This window comes from Salmo salar, chromosome ssa16, assembly GCF_905237065.1.
Source record: "Salmo salar chromosome ssa16, Ssal_v3.1, whole genome shotgun sequence".
Classification (NCBI taxonomy): Eukaryota; Metazoa; Chordata; class Actinopteri; order Salmoniformes; family Salmonidae; genus Salmo; species Salmo salar.
In genome coordinates this window covers 27,183,001-27,202,988 of record NC_059457.1, presented here as the reverse complement: position 1 = coordinate 27,202,988, position 19,988 = coordinate 27,183,001, and the positions used below count along the sequence as shown (strand labels likewise).

The 19,988-nt window shown below is 42.0% G+C and overlaps 1 protein-coding gene across 1 annotated transcript in view; it reads right to left on the bottom strand.

The window, feature by feature from the left end:
* LOC106573487 (ras-specific guanine nucleotide-releasing factor 1) overlaps positions 1 to 18,667 on the bottom strand; it is a 36,826-nt gene extending 18,159 nt beyond the window's left edge. The window contains exons 1-16 of the mRNA XM_014148574.2: positions 18,043 to 18,667; positions 12,572 to 12,678; positions 10,390 to 10,537; positions 9,378 to 9,473; positions 9,019 to 9,272; positions 8,528 to 8,607; positions 8,180 to 8,373; positions 7,627 to 7,736; positions 7,341 to 7,459; positions 6,675 to 6,835; positions 4,023 to 4,086; positions 3,640 to 3,782; positions 3,428 to 3,510; positions 3,084 to 3,332; positions 1,608 to 1,978; positions 1,091 to 1,213 (exon numbers count right to left, since the gene is read on the bottom strand). Coding sequence (XP_014004049.1) covers positions 1,091 to 1,213; positions 1,608 to 1,978; positions 3,084 to 3,332; positions 3,428 to 3,510; positions 3,640 to 3,782; positions 4,023 to 4,086; positions 6,675 to 6,835; positions 7,341 to 7,459; positions 7,627 to 7,736; positions 8,180 to 8,373; positions 8,528 to 8,607; positions 9,019 to 9,272; positions 9,378 to 9,473; positions 10,390 to 10,537; positions 12,572 to 12,678; positions 18,043 to 18,318 — 2,578 coding nt within the window. The 5' untranslated portion in view covers positions 18,319 to 18,667. The remainder of the gene's footprint in view (positions 1 to 1,090; positions 1,214 to 1,607; positions 1,979 to 3,083; positions 3,333 to 3,427; positions 3,511 to 3,639; positions 3,783 to 4,022; positions 4,087 to 6,674; positions 6,836 to 7,340; positions 7,460 to 7,626; positions 7,737 to 8,179; positions 8,374 to 8,527; positions 8,608 to 9,018; positions 9,273 to 9,377; positions 9,474 to 10,389; positions 10,538 to 12,571; positions 12,679 to 18,042) is intronic.
* Between the last annotated feature and the right edge of the window lie 1,321 nt (positions 18,668 to 19,988).

The window sequence follows — 19,988 nt, the reverse complement described above, 5'->3', positions numbered from 1 at the left end:
ACTTTTCTAATAGTAAATCTGATATTGGTGAGTGCTAAACTTGGTGGGTGTCTAAATAGCTAGCCCTGTGATGCCGGGCTATCTACTGAGAATATTGTAAAATGTGCTTTCACCGAAAAGCTATTTTAAAATCGGACATATCGAGTGCATAGAGGAGTTCTGTATCTATAATTCTTAAAATAATTGTTATGTTTTTTGTGAACGTTTATCGTGAGTAATTTAGTAAATTCACCGGAGGTTTGCGGGGGTATGCTAGTTCTGAACGTCACATGCTAATGTAAAAAAGCTGTTTTTTGATATAAATATGAACTTGATTGAACAAAACATGCATGCATTGTATAACATAATGTCCTAGGGTTGTCATCTGATGAAGATCATCAAAGGTTAGTGCTGCATTTAGCTGTGGTTTTGTTTTTTGTGACATTATATGCTAGCTTGAAAAATGGGTGTCTGATTATTTCTGGCTGGGTACTCTGCTGACATAATCTAATGTTTTGCTTTCGCTGTAAAGCCTTTTTGAAATCGGACAGTGTGGTTAGATTAACGAGAGTCTTGTCTTTAAAATGCTGTAAAATAGTCATATGTTTGAAAAATTGAAGTTTTCGGATTTTAGAGGAATTTGTATTTCGCGCCACGCCCATCATTGGATATTGGAGCAGGTGTTCCGCTAGCGGAACATCTAGATGTAAGAGGTTAAAGAGATGGGTGGGGCTAAAGCTTGGGTGTGAACGATGCTGAATGGGTATAGACAAAGAGGGCTCTCCAAAAGTAGTACCAAAACATTCAAAGGCCATTTTCTCAAAAGTGAGCTTACAAGTTTACCAACTTTCAAAGCAAAATTACTTTTCCATTGTTCATCAACGGTAGTGTATGATATACCATTTTGTAACTCTGAGTCTCTACTTTTATCCAATGTAAAAAACGCAATTTCAAATGTTCCTACATAAGATCGATTTGAGCCGGTCGGTCACAAATATGGTATGTTGGCTGACAGGAGGATACAGGTGGCTTGCCAGCATGTGAATCAGGTGCTCTGGTATCATGGAATGAGTGATAACAACACCACTGTGCTGTCTGGGACACAATGTACCTGAGGAGTTTTTGCACTTCACATTTTTTTGAGGGGTGGTTGGCGACTTGATAGGAGACGTTTCTGGGTCTGCATCATCACTCTGGCTTTGGTCAATGTCACTTTCCTCCGGAACTGAAATATCTACACCAAGCGCAAAACAGGTCAGCAAATACCACATTCTAGACACCTGTCATGATTCAAAACAGGTCAGTAAATACCACATTCTAGACACATGTCATGATTCAAAACAGGTCAGTAAATACCACATTCTAGACACATGTCATGATTCAAAACAGGTCAGTAAATACCACATTCCAGACACCTGTCATGATTCAAAACAGGTCAGTAAATACCACATTCCAGACACCTGTCATGATTCAAAACAGGTCAGTAAATACCACATTCTAGACACCTGTCATGATTACAATCCTGAACCCTCATTCTATATTCAAATAAATAGCCCAACATTCATCTTTAGAAGCATCAATAAGGACATAAATCCCCCCATCTCCACAGTGAAGATTAGCTGGCTTACCTTGTTTAGACACAGTGGTCTCCTCTGCCTTGTCCGTCTTGCCCTCTCCCTCAGCAGGGATCTTGCTGGTGATGGGACTGGTGACATATAACTTGTTGATGTCCAGTGTGGTCTTGCTGAAGGGGGACATGGAGGAGTACATGCTTGCATAGCCATTGGAGGAGCAGCTGAGGGCGGCCAGGTCCAGAGCCTTTCCCCCAGTGATGATGGGGATGTTGAGTGAGAGTTTACGCCGGCGGTTGGGGGACGATGTCTTGGTGATGGCCAGAGGAGGGGGGGAAGAGAACTTACGGCTGGCCCTGGGGGATTTGGGTGGCTCCCCATATAGGAGTTTATTGTTCTGACTGCTGGCGAAGAACAACTCCAGGGATCTGCATCAGGTAAAGACAACACATTTTATTCTAGTCAGAAGAATGTATTGTAGCTATGTACTTCAGCACTTCAGTGTGTTGCAAAGAACTAAGACATCTGAATTATACATGTCTTTCTGTGTTAAATATAAAAATCAATACATTGTCAACAGCGACAATACAAGGCAACATGGTGTTTCTGCAATAAAAGTAAAAAAATCTGATACAATGTTGCAGAAGACCTCTCCCACTCACTGCCACCCTCCTCGAGACCTCACGAGTTCCCATAAATAGCACAGCAAGTGACACCGCGAGCGAGCAGCCATGCTGCTGACACAAGCATCAGAGTGGCGGTGGCTCATAGAGACATGACAGGCTCCACAGGAGAACATGCTGCAGGGTGTGGGCATGGGGAGGGAGCTCCCCCTGATAAGAGTCTGGGAGTTGGGCTCACTATCCTAGGCCGGAGAAGGGGTCTGCTCTGCTCTGGCCGACAACACGGACCATAAATATTTCATACTATAGATCCTCTGCAGACCAGGGGAGGGTGGGGTCCTGCAGCAGAGAGACCGGTTGCTAAGGTGACAGCGACAGAGCCCCGCTGAGATGCTCTTAGGCAAGCAGGAGAAGAGTCTGGGCCCAATTACTGCCTTCACACAGAACACACCACACTGACACACACAGACATGACCTCTCCTCACCTCACCTCACCTCACTGCACGCACACACTTGCGCACTTGCGCACGCACGCAAGCACCCACCCACCCACCCACATCCAAACATAAATGCACACACACACACATAGACACACAGACACAGGACGTGGATAAAAATACCTAATACTGTGGGCTGTGGAAGTAGAGCTGTGAGGGAATCAGTGGTGGGCTAAAAGAGATAGAGGCAGCCAGAGGAGGCCAGAGGCTGCTGGGCCTGTCAGGGGATGTTATCGTCATCAGCCCTAACTACAGCCGTCTTTACTGTGTCGGGGACATTGCAATGCAAAAACACTGACAATGTATCTTCTTTAAACAGCTAAAGCACTACGCATGAGATAGATCTAGACATTTTGCTGACTGTGTTTGTCAAAGTCAAGGCTAAAGCACTAGCAGCTCCTTTATGGCCTTACCGGGCTGGGATGGCACTGATGGGTTTCTTGTAGATGGTGATGAGTTTGTCCAGCACCACGTTGGCGCTGGTGAACACGCGGTAGGAGTGCAGGAAGGTGTTGAGAAAGTCGATGGAGAGGAAGCGCAGGTCTGTCAGCCTCTCCAGGAGTCTCTCCACGCTGGCATAGCGGATCTGCAACACCTTACATGAGTTCATCATCTTACTGAAACGGATGTCCACGTCGTCACAGTACAGGCTGGCGTCGGACCTGCTCACAGAAAAACACACAAACACATATGAAAACACTAGAACACACAAATAAAGACACCACAAAGATCTGCCTGTTGCATGAATGGGGCTCACTTGATCATTTGTGGCACGGTGACTTTAGAGTTCTCCTCAAATGCATTCATCATAAGCCCATTGCAGCGGATGTTGTCTATGCACTGTAAGAGAGAAGAAGAGAAGGAATGAGGGAGAGGAAAGGTGTGAGTACAGCCACTCTGCAGACAGACACCCATGTTTCCCTGCTGGAGAGAGACAGATGCAATGCATGCAGAGCAGAACAGACGTGCCTGGCTGATGTCACTGGTCCAGGCAGATTTCTCCTGCCGCGAGGAGGCCACCAGGATCACTGTAAACGACTGGCCTTCTTTAGGCTCCACCACGATCTTAAAGTCCAGATGCTCCATGTCCTGTACACCCTTGTCTGGTTTGGCTTTGGGCAAAACAAAAACAGAGGTGAATAGGAGAAATTGGTCATTACTATGGCATAAATGAGAGGTTTATTGTACTTCTAAATGAAGAACAGATGAAACTTGCAGAGAGTCTATAGTATAGCTCATCAAATTGTGACACTACGTCTTGTACCATATGCATGCAGGAATCATACATAATACAGCACCGTATACATGCTCCATATTTCAGTGAGGTAGGAATGAAACATTGTGGTTCTTACACTCATCATCTGTCCCCTCGGGGTCTTCCAGAAGAGTGCAGTCAATAAGAGAGACCACACCATTCTGAGAACAACAATATGCATTAGCACACTCACAACCACATTCCATGAATCCCCTCCACTACTGAATAATCAATAACAATATCACTGACATTATTATGTAGCTCAACAACTTTCAACACATGTAGGACTACAGGTCAATAAACAGATGAAATCAGATACAGTCAAATGACCAAATGACCAAAACGGGGGCGGCAGGGTAGTCTAGTGGTTAGAGTGTTGGACTAGTAACCGAAAGCTTGTAAAATCAAATCCCTGAGCTGACAAGGTAAAAATCTGTCATTCTGCCCCTGAACAAGGAAGTTAACCCACTGTTCCTAGGCTGTCATTGAAAACTGACTTGCTTAGTTAAATAAAGGTAAAATATACTTTTTTTTTTAATCGCCACCCTTATGGCCTCATGGGTGGAATTGTATTAATATTTGTCATCATTTCATAATTAATAAACATTTACAAAAATCAGCCGGAAATCCGGTGTTTCTATGTCAAACGTTTTTTTCTTTTATTTCAGTCTCTGTGATGTATATAAAGTGTAATATTGGGATGAAAACTTACAATGTACACATTTTAACTCTATATCTGACTTTTTTTTAAAACCCATAACCATGTGTGTGAGGTGTATACTTTTGTTACAAAGTAGATTTGTTTAAGACTACCAAGAAACACTCTGTGTGACCCTGATTTAGCCCAGTGCAGTAAAAGGATTTATTAATTAATAAGGCCTTCTTTTGAGGGTCTAGTTTTAACCTAATACAGTGGCCTGAAACTCAAGGTTTTCAGGCCTGAAATTAACATTATGATGGCTTGCAAAATGATGTGTAATTCCTATTGGAATCCAGCCATAGTGGGTATATCTAACATTTTGAATGAATGACTGCAAGGTTGGGAAGACTAAGATATGAACCAACTTAACTGGACAATCATTTCAGTAATGGGTGCAATAAGTCCACGTAACAGATTGGATGAGTATAGAAAAATGTACACTAGCATTCAAAAGTTTGGGGTCACTTAGAAATGTCCTTGCTTTTGGCAAGGAATATCACATTTCTTGTCCATTAAAATAACATCAAATTGATCAGAAATACAGTGTAGACATTGTTAATGTTGTAAATGACTATTGTAGCTGGAAACGGCTGATCGACTTAATGGAATATCTACATAGGCGTACAGAGGCCCATTATCAGCAACCATCACTCCTGTGTTCCAATGGCACATTGTGTAAGGTAATCCAAGTTGATAATTTTTAAAGGCTAATTGATCATAAGAAAACCCTTTTGCAATTATGTTAGCACAGCTGAAAACTGTCGTGCTGATTAAAGAAACAATAAAACTGGCCTTCTTTAGACTACTTGAGCATCTGGAGCATCAGCATTTGTGGGTTCAAAATGGCCAGAAACAAATAACTTTCTTCTGAAACTCATCAGTCTATAGGTGTTCTGAGAAATTAAGGCTATTCCATGTGAGACATTGCCAAGAAACTGAAGATCTCTTACAACGCGGTGTACTACTCACTTCACAGAACAGCGCAAAGTGGCTCTAACCAGAATAAAAAGAGGAGTGGGAGGCCCCGGTGCACAACTGAGCAAGAGGACAAGTACATTAGAGTGTCTAGTTTGAGAAACAGACACCTCACAAGTCCTCAACTGGCAGCTTCATTAAATAGTACTCACAAAACCCCAGTCTCAACGATAACAGTGAAGAGGCAACTCCGGGATGCTGGCCTTCTAGGCAGAGTTGCAAAGAAAAAGCCATATCTTAGACTGGCCAATAAAAACAAAAGATTCAGATGGGCAAAAGAACACAGACACTGGACAGAGGAACTTTGCCTAGAAGGCCAGCATCCCGGAGTCGCCTCTTCTCTGTTGACGTTGAGACTGGTGTTTTGTGCGTACTATTTAATGTAGCTGCCAGTCCAAGTTCATCATTTTGATGAACTTGGACTGATGATAAAATGATAAACTGGATTAGCTAACACAACGTGCCATTGGAAAACAGGAGTGATGGTTGCTGATAATGGGCCTCTGTACGCCTATGTAGATATTCCATAAAAAATCTACCATTTCCAGCTACAATAGTCATTTACAACATTAACAATGTCTACACTGTATTTCTGATCAATTTGATATTATTTTAATGGACAAAAAATGTGCTTTTCTTTCAAAAACCAGGACATTTCTAAGTGACCCCAAACTCTTGAACGGTAGTGTATGTTATTTATATATGAGTGGCATAAGATTAATTAATCAATCAATGTACATGCAAAAACATAGATATTGAAACAAACAATTCTAAAAACCAACCAGCACTAGGGAATTCTTGGAAATATAATACTGTTTTTTGTTTAACACTGGTTATTAACACCAACACTGTTTTTTTTTTTTTACACATCATGAGTGTTAATTTAAGACCTGAATAAACACAAAAAATGTTACACTGAAAAGGTTCGGCCAATTTGCTGTGTATTAACTAAAGCCTCATCTGTGTATTGTATCCCCTGAATGTTATTTGATTTTACATTAAGCTCTGGGAGTTTGGTCAATGATGCATCTTGAGAGATTGTATAGCAGGCTCAGCAGCCCAGGGCACACCCACCTTGGTGAGGTGCAGTTTTCCTCCGGAGCCCCTGGTGCAGATAATGACATGCTTAGAGAAGAGGAAGCACTGCCTCTCCCCCTCCTTTTTCAGAGACAGAGAGCCCAGTCGCCCACGGGTGATCTTGCCCTTCTCACTCATTGGCACCTGGATGAGAGAGCCTGTATGGCAGGAGGGGGAGAGAGACAGCAGGGGGCCCTGTCAGTGACGGGAGGCCCACAGATCAACTGTACTGCAAGGCTGGGAGAGGCCTCCCCTCACCTGTTCACTGACTGGGGGGATATATACATACTGTAGGGTTAAACCATTTCTCTATATGTTTTGCCTCTTCTTCTTTAAACGTCCATCAAAGACGGTTGGGGATGTATGACATTTACAAACCCTGACTCATCTCCGTATTGCCTCCTAACAGTCTAATTACCCTTGGAAATGAAAGATTCGGCCCACTTTCAGTACATGCTGTTCTTCAGAGACAGACAGGATTATATAGCCCAACCTGGTTAAGTCTTTCCCTTATGGAGGCTCAGGTAGGGCTATGGATGTTTGAAGTTGTGAGAACACAAAGGGGCTGCCAGTCAAACAGTTGAGAGGCAGAAAATCCATCTCTATGATAGTGTCCTTATGTGGGATCTGGGGTTCCTTTGTGGATCTTCTCTGAGGGCTTACCTTGTCTGACGAATGTCTGGCTGGTGTCAAGGAGGATCTCGCAGCCTTCTACGATCATGCGCTCAATGGCCAGGTTCTTCCTGATGTTCTCTGTCTCGCTCACTTCATCGTGCATGATTCTAGGTGCAGATTTGGAATATCATTGTATTCACTTTGTCAGTGTGTATACATTCTGTACAGTATGCAATTATCCTACTGCGTTTGTGTTTAACAACTTAGGAAAGCGTTGATTAACTGAGGTGTCCTGTGTGCTGCTTGGTGCAATAAGGTGGTAAGGCAGGTATACCTGGACAGCTCCTCCAGCTTTGACTTGGCATAGTCCAGACTCGTCCTCTCCACATGCTCATGTGGTGTGTGGGCCAGGAGCTCATGGAGTGTAAGAATGTAGCGGGGAATCTGGAATGACAGGGAATGAATAAGGGCAGGTGAGTCACACACACTTGCTTACAAGATTGCGTGCAAACACACACACACACACACACAAACTCGTAGCAGCAGATCAGTGGGGAGCTCTATGCACATCCACAGTCATCAGCAGAAATTTATTACCAACACAGCAGAGCCCAAAGTAGACCCCAGTGGAGCAGACTGCACTGAAACTGCATGCCTTGCCAGAAAAGAGCCATTATGAAAACCTGAGCTTCACAAACAACCGGTTTATGTGGTTATGAAAAACATAACAGGGATATTCTGAGCAAAGGCATGTGAGACAAATGGCTGCTGTGTTGTCAGTGATCAGTGGATGAGACTTTGTCTGAACAGGAGAGCTGTTTCAGGTGAGAGACAGGGTCTGGACAGTCTATGAGAAGACAGTAGAGTGTACAGTACTGTATGCCTACCTGGAACATGGGGTAGGTGAGGAAGGTCTCCAGAGTCCTCTCCTCACAGTCGGGCTTGGCCTCATACTGCTTCAGCAGCTTGTCAAAGTCTCGGTTCTGCTTACAGTGGGCCAGAATCTGCAGACTGTACTGGTGGTTCCTCACAAACTCCTGGTAGATGTTTAGCATGGGCAGTAGAATATCAAACAGGTCCGCTGTGGAAAGTGAGGACCAATGAGAGATTGAGACACTGAATGAGAGATCGATAGATGATATTGGGGACAATTGGGGCATATTATTATCATAGTATTTATCATATTCATCCATCCATTTGAGTGATCCCCCAAAAAAGGAGTTTAGTCTACTTACCCAAAACTAATGTTGGCCAGCTTGCTATTCTTGCTTTCAACCCTTGGTAGAATATTTGATGCAGAAACATGATGGTCTCACTAAAGAAAAGGGTAAATCAACAAGACTCTAAGTATCCATTCTGAGAAAAATATACACTAGCCATAGTTATGTAAAAAGGATTCAAACATGCAAACAGCGAATATGCCTGTATGTGCAAGTGTGTTTAAATGTTATATTGCTGCACTTGTCTCTGGACAGGTCATCATTGCAAATAATAATTTGTTCTTAAGGTTAAATAAATAAAATAAATAAACATCTTAGAATCAGGCTTTGACATAGAATATTGCCATCACATCTTACTGTCTTTATGTTCTCATTATCAACCATAGTTGTAATGCATGAACATAAAGTCCTACAGCATTGAGACAGTCATATCACTGTCTCCCTGAGAGAGGTGAGAGACAGCAGTGTGAGTGGTTAGCTTGGTGTGATCATCTACAGCTGCACACCTGTTGAGGAAGATGCTGCTGACGTCGTCGTGGGTGATGGGTGGTTTCTTGGAGCTGGCAGCCATACGGAGGGGTCGAAGGAAGTTGTTGACCAGGATGTGGAGCTGCTGGACATACTCAGCCTCAGAGTCCAGCATGCTGAACACCACCTGGTTCCTCTTCCTCATGCTCTCTGCATGGGGTGACCGGATGTAGTCCTGGATGATGGTCTTCCACTTCCTCCTGCACATCCAGCCTCGCAGGAAACTCTGCACCTAGTGGACCACGGGAATTGTGGGGAATGGAAGGTGAGTATTTTCCCCCAACATTGGCAAATAAACTGAAAATAGAATCAAAATTATTTTGTGTAAAATATGTACTTTTTTGATTTTCTTGAGTTCAGAGTCATCATCTTCGCTGGGTTCGGCTGTTGGACTTGACTGGATCTTCCCGTTGTCTTTGTGCAGCCCGGAAAGCTGCCAAAGAGAACATCCACAGACAGGATAGACCAGTCATCATCACTCACAACCTGCTCTCCAAGTTTCCTCCTCACTTGACAGCGTATTAACAAAGTGACTGTGTCAAATGAGATTAGAGGCTGTCAGAGCTAGCAGCTCTGACATGTGGTAGTGGTGGTGGATATACTAACTCTATTCACCTGGCTGATATCTCTACATCAGCACTCATTTCCATTGGTTAGAAATGCAGACGTACTGTGCGATACTGTGCATTGTGTGTACATTGAAATTCCATAAATGTGTTGCACAAAAGAGCTCGGAGCGGCCCAGAACTGTCTGAAGGTAAGTGTCCCCATTAACTTTGTATAGACTGATATAGTTTATTATTATGTTTGTGAGGGTGGGGTGGGGTGGAGGGTGGGGAGGGGTGGGGGGTGGGGAGGGGTGGGGTGGGGGGTGCACCGTGTATAATAAAGCCCTGTTCATGCATATTCAACACACCATTTCATTTCAAGCCCCACATTTGCACATTAAAGTAAAATGACTATTTGATCTGAAGAATACAGCAGGGAGCATAGTTTTATTGGAGGGATTATTTATGAGTGGAGATGCAAAGTGGAGCCCGGTGGGTCTGCACACATCTCTTTGTGACAGAGTGGCGCTCCCATTTCTCCTCTCCCAATCTCTCCCAATCTCTCTCTATCTCTCTAATGATCAAATAAGATAGATATAAAGAAACAACTAGCACAGCCCTTATCCATTTCAGTTCACTCAGATGACAAAATCCTAGAAATCTTGAGCGGTGCTCCTGAGAGACATTTAACTGTACTGTAGTTGCCCTAGATCCCACACAAGCTCCAATCCATTTCCTGTTCAGTATGGCAAAAACATAACAATCCCCCACCGAGGCAGAAATAATCATTATGAATATTACCTCTGATTTTAGCCGTTCAATCTCTATTTCCCCGTCCTCTATCTGTTGTCGAAGTTGCTTAGCAACCGTTTTCTCTGTCTCCACGATCTGGAGTAGATGGAGATACTTCTGCATGAGCGTCTCATGCTCTGTGGCCAGGTTCCTGTAACTGTGGACAGGAAACACACACTCACACACACTGCAACAACTCACCACAGACATATTTCCAAAGCTCCAGACACACTCGAGACTCTATATGCTCCCCCACATGCAGACTGTATACATCCACCAAACCACCCCCGCCCCACAGACACACCTGTACCCATACAGCCATCTCAGGTGTGTAGGTCTATGCACATTCACATAATGGAGTGCTGTGAAATATTAATATCCTTTGTGTTCAGTGAAGTGTAACTACAGTAGATTGTCTCGGCAGATAAGCAACCAAAATACAGCAGGCCCATATGGTTTAGAACAGGAATGGGCAACTTTTACGGGGGTAGGGGCCACAAAAAAGGGGCCATAGTGGCTTGCGGGTCTGCGTATCCCCCCCATTTAGCTGCAATTTTACAATCGGGCAGAATTTTTTTCTCTCAGTTTTAGAGCAAATTTTCTGTAATTCTACACATTTTGGCATGGGTGGAGAGAAATGTTTGCAGTTTTTAATATTATATCTGAGTGAGAGTGACTAACAAAATCAATGGGGGCCGGGTCGGTAATACAACCATGATTACTACAGGTTTAGATAGCTGGCAGATAGACCCATTTTTTATATAAATAATGTTAGCTGACATGGGCTAATCAAGTGACTGTCAGTAGGCAGGTTTCTGTTGACCCAGGTTTATTCAACAAAAGCAATGTCGCAAAAAGAAATCTTTGCGACATGTATAATGGAAATGGTAGATAGAGAATCAATTTTTATCTGTTAGACAGGGTTGTATTTTTCATTTGTCTAACTTTATTTATTGTGACAAATGATGATGGAAACTGTTTTTCGAATAAATGATGTTTGCCGAAAATGTTTTAAGGTACGTGGGGCATGTGATGTCAACACGTACCTACAGCATGAAGCTCCACCGCACACAAATGCCTACTGCCTGCTAAATACATTTTTCAGCTATAAAAATGATGTTTCTTTGCAAGATCCTGTCCTGACTTTTAAGAATGGCTGAATTGCTTCGCCTTGCTTTTCTGGTTGGCTGGATGCAAGTTTCACCATCCAATTATTTCAGATCTACAGGAGTGCAAGATTCCCAATGGCACGGACCGTGGCGATACATTGGCACATGACAATAATTAGAATATGGCAAATATTGTTGCATTCTATCCATGCTGACTTTTGCGGGCTACCTGAAACATTAAAGAAATAGGTGGGAGGGCATGCAGGCTGTCTGCAATTTATTAATGCGCAATTTGCCTAAATGGGTAATGGAAACACTTGAACCAATTCATTTCTATTAGACACTGTACGTTTTGGGAACAAGTAGATTTTTTTGTTGTTGTAATCCATCACGTCCAGATGTTTTTATCGACACAAGATTGTTAAATGGAAACGCACTGTAGCAGGCAATTTTCAAATCTATTTTCTGCGAGAACAAAAAACTAAAACTAAACAAAAAAATCACTGGGCAAGTTAATGGAAACACGACATAACAAGCATTAAACTGGTGATGTACAACCACATTTCGAAATTGCACCTTGTTTAGTCTAGTGTTCTAACTCTCAAATCCACAGCCACAATAGACCACCAATCATTACAACGCCACTGCTTATTTCACAATGATTATTATACAGTAAACTACATCACCAGTCAGCCTGTTTCATTCAACTGGAATCATTCAATACAAATTCACTACCAAGAGTTTAATAACAAAATGGCAGCAATATGTTTTAACATGAGCTACATACATACTATTACCTCAGGGGACAAAAAAGCCAAACAGGGGGCCTTTGCACAGACCTTATCAATGCCCCTATCAGATTTTCTTTAGGATTTGTCCGCAGAACTGTATGTCAAAAAGCTTGCCTTAATGCTGCATGACACTTCTATCACACCTCAACAGAGTCAAGTTTCAAACCGTGCATCATGTCATATCTACAGTAAGAGACTAAACCCAGCCATACAGCAAGCATCAATAATAGCCCATGTGTGTGTTGCCGCAGTTGTTGACTGGGTAGAGCGGAAGTAGTAGAGGCCTGGTACCTGGCATGTGTTATTGCAGCCACCCATTCATCGCAGTCCTTTACATCCTCTGTACGCAACTCCAGGGCTTTCTGGTTTTCATGGGTGAAATTTACGGTGAAGTAGTACTGAAACACACCAAAAAAAAGCACAGGTTTAATTAGCCCGTAAACAGATTACTAGATTGCATGGGTAAGGAGGCCTTTGTATTCTTTATTTTCTAATACACTGCATGAGAAAAAGTATTTGTATTACTCCATAGGATTCTAGACGAGATAAAACGTTATAACCACAAAATGCAATGAAAAGGTCAGACAATGCACAGTATAGGCGCTACACCACAAAAACTATTACACTAAATGTATATTTTACCAGAAAAATATGAAGAGTATTTTGGGCCCTTAAAAATCTGTGTGCTGCAGACACACATCATTGAAACCATGAACCCTCTCACAATCTAAGCTTGTATCTATCCTTTCTCACTGTTGACATTAGGGGAGTAAACAGCACAGAGGGGGGTGGGAAAGGGAAACCCACATCCTCACCCACCAGCTCAATCGATGGGGCTTTTAGTAGGAAGCCTCCCCCTGACTGCCTGGCTGCCTGGGATGGCTCTGGTTCCCAGGAGGAAAAGCCATAAGACATGTAAGCTGGAGGCATTGCCAATTACATAACTGTGTGCTACCTGTTACCTAGCAACTCCACTCTATGCGAATGGATAGGCTCTTAGCGCTTCTTGTCTCACTCCATTTTAACTAAGCAGGTCTTCTCTGCGCTGAATTCCCCAGCACCACTAGGTCTGTGTACAAACCATCACAGTCACGATCATAGACCATCCACCATCCATCACAGTCACCTCATAGACGTCACAGATCATAGACCATCCACCATCCATCACAGTCACGATCATAGACCATCCACCATCCATCACAGTCACCTCATAGACGTCACAGATCAAAGAACATCCACCATCCATCACAGTCACCTCATAGACGTCACAGATCAAAGACCATCCACCATCCATCACAGTCACCTCATAGACGTCACAGATCAAAACCCATCCACCATCCATCACAGTCACCTCATAGACGTCACAGATCATAGACCATCCACCATCCATCACAGTCACCTCATAGACGTCACAGATCATAGACCATCCACCATCCATCACAGTCACGATCATAGACCATCCACATTAGCTGATGGAACAAAAGTTCATTTCAGACCATGCCAGACTACTGTTTTGTGCATATAGTCAATTTCTACACGATTGTTGTACATTTAACACTCCCTTAACATATGATGAATAATCCTTCTTCAAATAAGAATATCATTGCACTTCCAATTTTCTTGTAAAACAATATGTTCTGACCACACCAATACACACAACGACATAGCAAGATGGAAAAAGATCCATGCTGCTTTGGAAAGGAACGCCTACATTATCACATCTCACACATTGGAATCACGCTCAAGGTTAAAAACGTGACTCCTTGTGTGTACTTTGGCAGCAACCATGTTGAGTGAAAGCCAAGCCTTATCTTTGGCCTGCAGATGTCCAACAGGCGCCCATCAACCTGCACCTCATCACTATTCATGGCTGAATGCTTTTCCATCTTCACATTCATTAGGTATTCATCCTCCCTTCAAAGAGAATCTATTTGTGTCAGGGATGCATGCTTGTTGTTGTTGTAGTTTTCCTTCATCCTCTCTTTAAGAGCAGGGAGAGTGGCTTGTTGAACACATAGCCTGCTTCACGCTTTATGTTTACGGCTGAGTCATACCACTCACACACTTTCAATGGTTTCTTAACATATACAATCAATGCTGCAAACCTGATGATCTGAACTGAACAATTGTTTGTTTTGGAGATGTAAGTAATGAATAACATTTTTCTCATGCAGCTGGAAAATCAATGTTGTGATAATGGAATGTTGTGCCTGCTGGTTGAAAATTGTGGATGACCTACGCTCCCCAAGGAAGGAATAAACAGGTTTAAGTCACCAGTAAGTGAGTCAATGTTGTGATACAGCTTAAACCAACATCTGCTACATGCCTGTACCTGCAACCCATTCCCCTAACAGAATAACAAAAAAGCCAGAGCAGAGGCCTTTGTAATAAAACAATATCCCACCTGTCCACAAGAGCAACCAGGCATGCAGCGTCAATAATTTTCCTCCCATCTATGCTTCCTGTGAATTAGCATAGCATTAGCAAGTCACATATTATCCTGCCATATAAATGTGCACATTGTTAGAGAACTGAAGTGGTAAAATATACTGTATAGAGGCAATCTACTACAGCTTTTTGCTCATAGCAATAAAAATTCCCAATATTCTGTCTGGCTTTGAGTGTCATCCACTCATTCAGCTACCTCAAAGTGGGGTGTGAAAGAACAGAACAGAAGTACATCAGCCATCACTGGCTGCGGAATGCTAGAAAATACTGCTGTTCTCCAAAGAGGAGTGACTGTGTTTTTCTATAAATGGGCCCTGACCCCTACGAGGTACTGCAAGGAACAAATTTAGCACAGATAGCGGTTGGTTGTATTAATAGGGGAAGGGAGTCGCGACGACACACAGATACTCTCTGCAGTCCCCGAGCCCTTCCACACATCATTATTTTAGATGCAAATAAGGTTGCCATAGGAACCTTGGGCTCAAATACATTAGCATTCTTTAGATAACGGCTTTTGGGATACATAAATGTGGGAATGAATGCTCAATCCAGAACTGTAGTGACAGTTAAAAGGTCATTTAAACACCTGATTTTGATGCAAATATGAGAAAGGCAAGACGTCCTGGGGCATTAATGCTCTCTTTAGAAAGCACTGGCACCCCTGTCTTTCTGCGCTCTCATCAATATGGTGGCCACTAAAGCTGTCAAACTTCACAACGACTTGCATCATTGCAGTTCACTTCAGTAAAATTTCATGTAAATCTGCCAATGTGTGAGGACAGAAATGGGAGTGATATAAATATGATACAGTTTGTATGAATAGTATAGATAATGTCCATTACAAACCAGCATACCATGACAATTGAAGATAATCATTAAAAGTCTACTTCTCTAAATCCTAAGGTTGTCACAGATTTAGGCTGTTGATTGTCTCTGTGCCATCCTATATCCTATCATTCAGGATAAACTTGCTGGTGTGCAAACAAGTTGAATAGTCTCTGGTTATACATACTCATAAGACATAAAAATACAGCTCATTCTTCTACAGATGCCATATCTTAATTTGAGCCAGTTTGCTACAGCAGGAAAATAATCCTGCAGCAACATGTGAATTATTATGTGGATTATAATTAATTGACATTTTTTGTAGGGGTTGATACATTTTTCATTAGGGCAAATCAATTCTGACATTTTAAAGAAGCCTTTTTAAACATTGAATACACTACAAGTCCGTATTTCCTGCTGTGCAGGAAAATAATTCTCAGCAACAAAAGAGTGATCTAATTAAGATTAGGCATCTGTATATTAAAAAATTACATAGAATTTATAATGTATTGCTCATCTTTTACCAAATGAACACTGACTGACCAATGAACACTCACTCACATGTACTGTATGTGAGAATATGGTGGTGTTTTTGTTTTCTAATAAATAACTGCTATAAACAGTAATGTATGTTGGCTTGGAGATGGTAGTAGGATGCAATGGGGTGTGACAAATACAATCTGAACTACGTAACACAGATTAAGTTGTGAACAGAGCTTGTTGACTGGCAGCTATGAAGCGAGACAGGTGGGAATGGATCATTCCTTCAAATACAGACTCCACAGGCACTATCAAAACAACATCAGAATCTCTGTTTTAGTAAGCCATCCGATAATCATGATGAACAGGATGGATCAAAACAAGGAAATTCCTGACAAATTCCTCTGTAACCATTTGCACGTTAGTGATATGAGGAGTTTTCATTCTCTTATGAGGGGACTGGGAGAGCAAAATATTAGCCACTATGCCACATACTGCTTTGTCAGCACAGGGACAGCTGTTCACAGGAAAGGCCTGGACTCACTTTGGACTGCAGCCCTATAGAGTCATGGATAGGGACTGCAGACAGAACAAAACAGACACAAACAGAACCACTCACAGATAGAGCCTCAATCCAATGATCCTACACACAAAACATTCCACAATCATTACATCATCCTTCATGTGCACAATACTTCTAACTATCCTATATCAGTCATAGAGAACACCAGGATTACAGCACCATTTTGTATTCTATTTTTCATGACTGTTTTTCTGTAAGGAATGTGAAACAAGTTGAGCCATATAAGAAGACGAAGGGTATCAGCTAACCATCTTATTTGAAGTAAGAACGTAGTATCTTATGGTGTCTACTTCTACAGATTTACTCCAGCATCAATGGGTATATTTCATTCGTTGAAAGTACTGGAAATATTACAGACCCTGGCCTACTGTATATTCATAATAGGCTTACAGTGAGTAGCCAATCAAGACAAGTGATTACATTTTATTTTTTTCTTCCACATCTGAACAGCCTCATCCTACCGTTCACTGATCCCAATGTGAAGGAATAACTCAGCCCATGTCTTTGAGAGCAAAATGCAATGTACCAAAACATAAAAACACTAGTGATGATGACCCCAATGCTCGCTTGAAATAGGCCTACGGTCTTGTTATTAAACACTATTTGCTGCAGACGCAGTTGCCAAGGTAGGATGCTATTAATATCAGTGCGAGTCTGGGAGAGTTAAATCAATACGTCAAACAGTGGTATTACGTCCATGTCCCACAAGATGGCGACTCTGGGATGCAATACCTTCTTTCTTTAGCGCAATTTTCCTGAAGAAAAAAAAACAGTATCACCAAACTTGACTGTATACCAGTGAGATAACATTATTTTGTTTTCACAATAATATGTCAAGATCAACCACATTTAAAAACACATAGGCCTTTAGACTATGTAGGCTATATAGATTAAGGGATTTATATATTTCTATAAATCCATAATTTCCAATTAGTTGCTATTGTATTGTTGTCTAAAATAAGCAAACCCGAAGAAGGCACAATGCAGCAAAATCGCGAGGCAGCTCGGTATTCAATTTGGTGTTGATAATGGAATCATTAATCCGATGCACAGATTACATAACACACGCACACTGAGCAAACGGCTCTGAATTTAATCTGATATAGGCCTACTGTAGGTTATAATTCCACTGGATTGGAATATAATAATTGCTGTGGATAAAGAGGAATAGGAAAAAAACATAAATCATGGCAATACTTCAAGTAGGCTAGGCTACTCTTCCAAAAAAAAGATCCGTTACATGCACTGATAACACCGTCAGATTCACATGATCACCTGTTTTCAACCTCTCCATGAGGATATCTGTACATCGGTAACTGGTGCATCACTCATGTTTATTCAATCAACCTGGAAATTAGTTACAGTCGTTTCCCCCCCAAAAGACAAATGAAACAATGTTATGAACTTGAATGTGTGTTATTCCTACCTGCTTTTCTAAACACTCCTTGGATGATTGTGAGGGTTTAGGTGACGGCGCTCTGTCACACACACATCCCTCCAACAGGTATAATCCCGCGGGTCGAGAGCTGGACTCGCTCTCAAAATAAAACAGCATATTTTGTAATAAAGCGAACCACTTTGTGTGCCATTTAGTGTTGTCTGAGCTCTTTTTGCTCAAGCAACCTCGCCTCGTACCATCCTTCTTTGCCAAAAGACCCAGGTAGGTGACATGACCATCATTAAATCGTATTCCCTTCTGCATTTTGATAAAGAGACTTTGGTTGAAAAAAGCTACTTGATCCTTACATCTTCTTAAACTCGGTCCCCAGACAGACGTGGACTTTCTGATTGCGGACAAGCAGTCCGCTCTACCCCCTGCATTTACCGTGTTGGCATGAAGGAAAAAAGAGAGAAACAAAACGAAGAACACGGGTGTATCATCCTAAATTCGTTGACGAGCTTGTTAGGGCTTCGATTATCACATTCCTCCACAAAAAGAAAGAGTAAACAGACCGACTGTCAATTTAAACCGAGACTGGCAAAGGAAGAGAATTGCAGTGTGCGCGACGTGGTTTGTCGTATTCTCACGTGAAATCTCCAGAAACCAGTGAGCTCGGTGCTGAGCTCCGCAGGCAGGGAAGTCACGTGACGGGTCCTTGGGAAAGCACATTTCAGAACCTTGGACAACGAATTAAAAACAAGTAAAAGTGAAGACATAGCATGAGCTGTTTTTTCCCCATACTTATTTCTCAGGTGTTTCGAATGAAACATTACACTTGACTACTCTCATTAAACAAACGTGGAAGTTGTGTTATTGGCGAATTGCTACTTATTTTTTAATTTCATGAGGTGTAATGGTAACTCCTTGCCACTCAGAGAATGAAAAGCATACATTTCAAAAGGGGGCAGTAATATAGTGAAAGCTCATTACAGACTATAGTACATTGGACAAGTGGCTATATAAGGGTCTTAAATCCATGTGATTCACAGAATACCATAGACCTTTTCAAATGTTTAAATAAAAGAATCTCAGAACAGTTGGCAGTCTTGAACACTCAACTGTAAAGCTCAGTATTATTCACTGAAACATCAATAAAGAGTTTGCCTTGCCAATACATTCATGTAATACATTTGGTTAATGATTATGTCGATTGGACATACATCTTGAATTGCTTTAGCCCATGTTTGGCAACCTATTCAAGTGGACCCAACTGAGCAATTGTCAGTGCCTTCTGTTTCCTTGCAATAAAACATGGTGTTTTGTTGCTGTCAGTACTATTGCACTCTCAGCCTACCTAACAAAGATTTGGCTGCAGTAAATTAGGGCCCAGTGACAGAAAGCAGATGGTTGGAGAACGCTGTCCCATATTGATCCTCGATCTGGGATGAAGAGTGAGATGTTTTCAGAGCGACCATCATCACAGGACAGTAAGCAGCAGTATTTTTCAAATAACATATATATATTTATATATATATTTAAAGATTGTATATTTAGAATATTGAATGTAAATGGAACTGGCTTTAGCCTACTGTACAGGATGTTAGCATAGGCAATACTTTGACATTTTGTTTGTTGAAGATCAAAGTGCTTATTCTAGCAGAAAAAAAATGAAATCCATTCTCTTCACTTCACACATGATGCAAAGAGCTGGAGGCCATAGCTGAGTCCTGTCTTATCCGCTAAGACCGTGGCCTTCCTCAGATTCTGTATTATATTAAGCTTATGCTAATGGTCACTCATCCATCATTCCCTAACATGGCTCTCCTCAGCCAGCCAGCCAGGTCCACACATACCAGAGTGGCAGAGACAACTCATTTCAGCCCATCTGAAGGCTGTCTAATCTGCCCTGGCAGTGCCATACACATTCCTGCTGCATCCTCTCTCTCTCTCTGTCTCTCTGTCTCTCTCTCTCTCTCTCTCTCTGTCTCTCT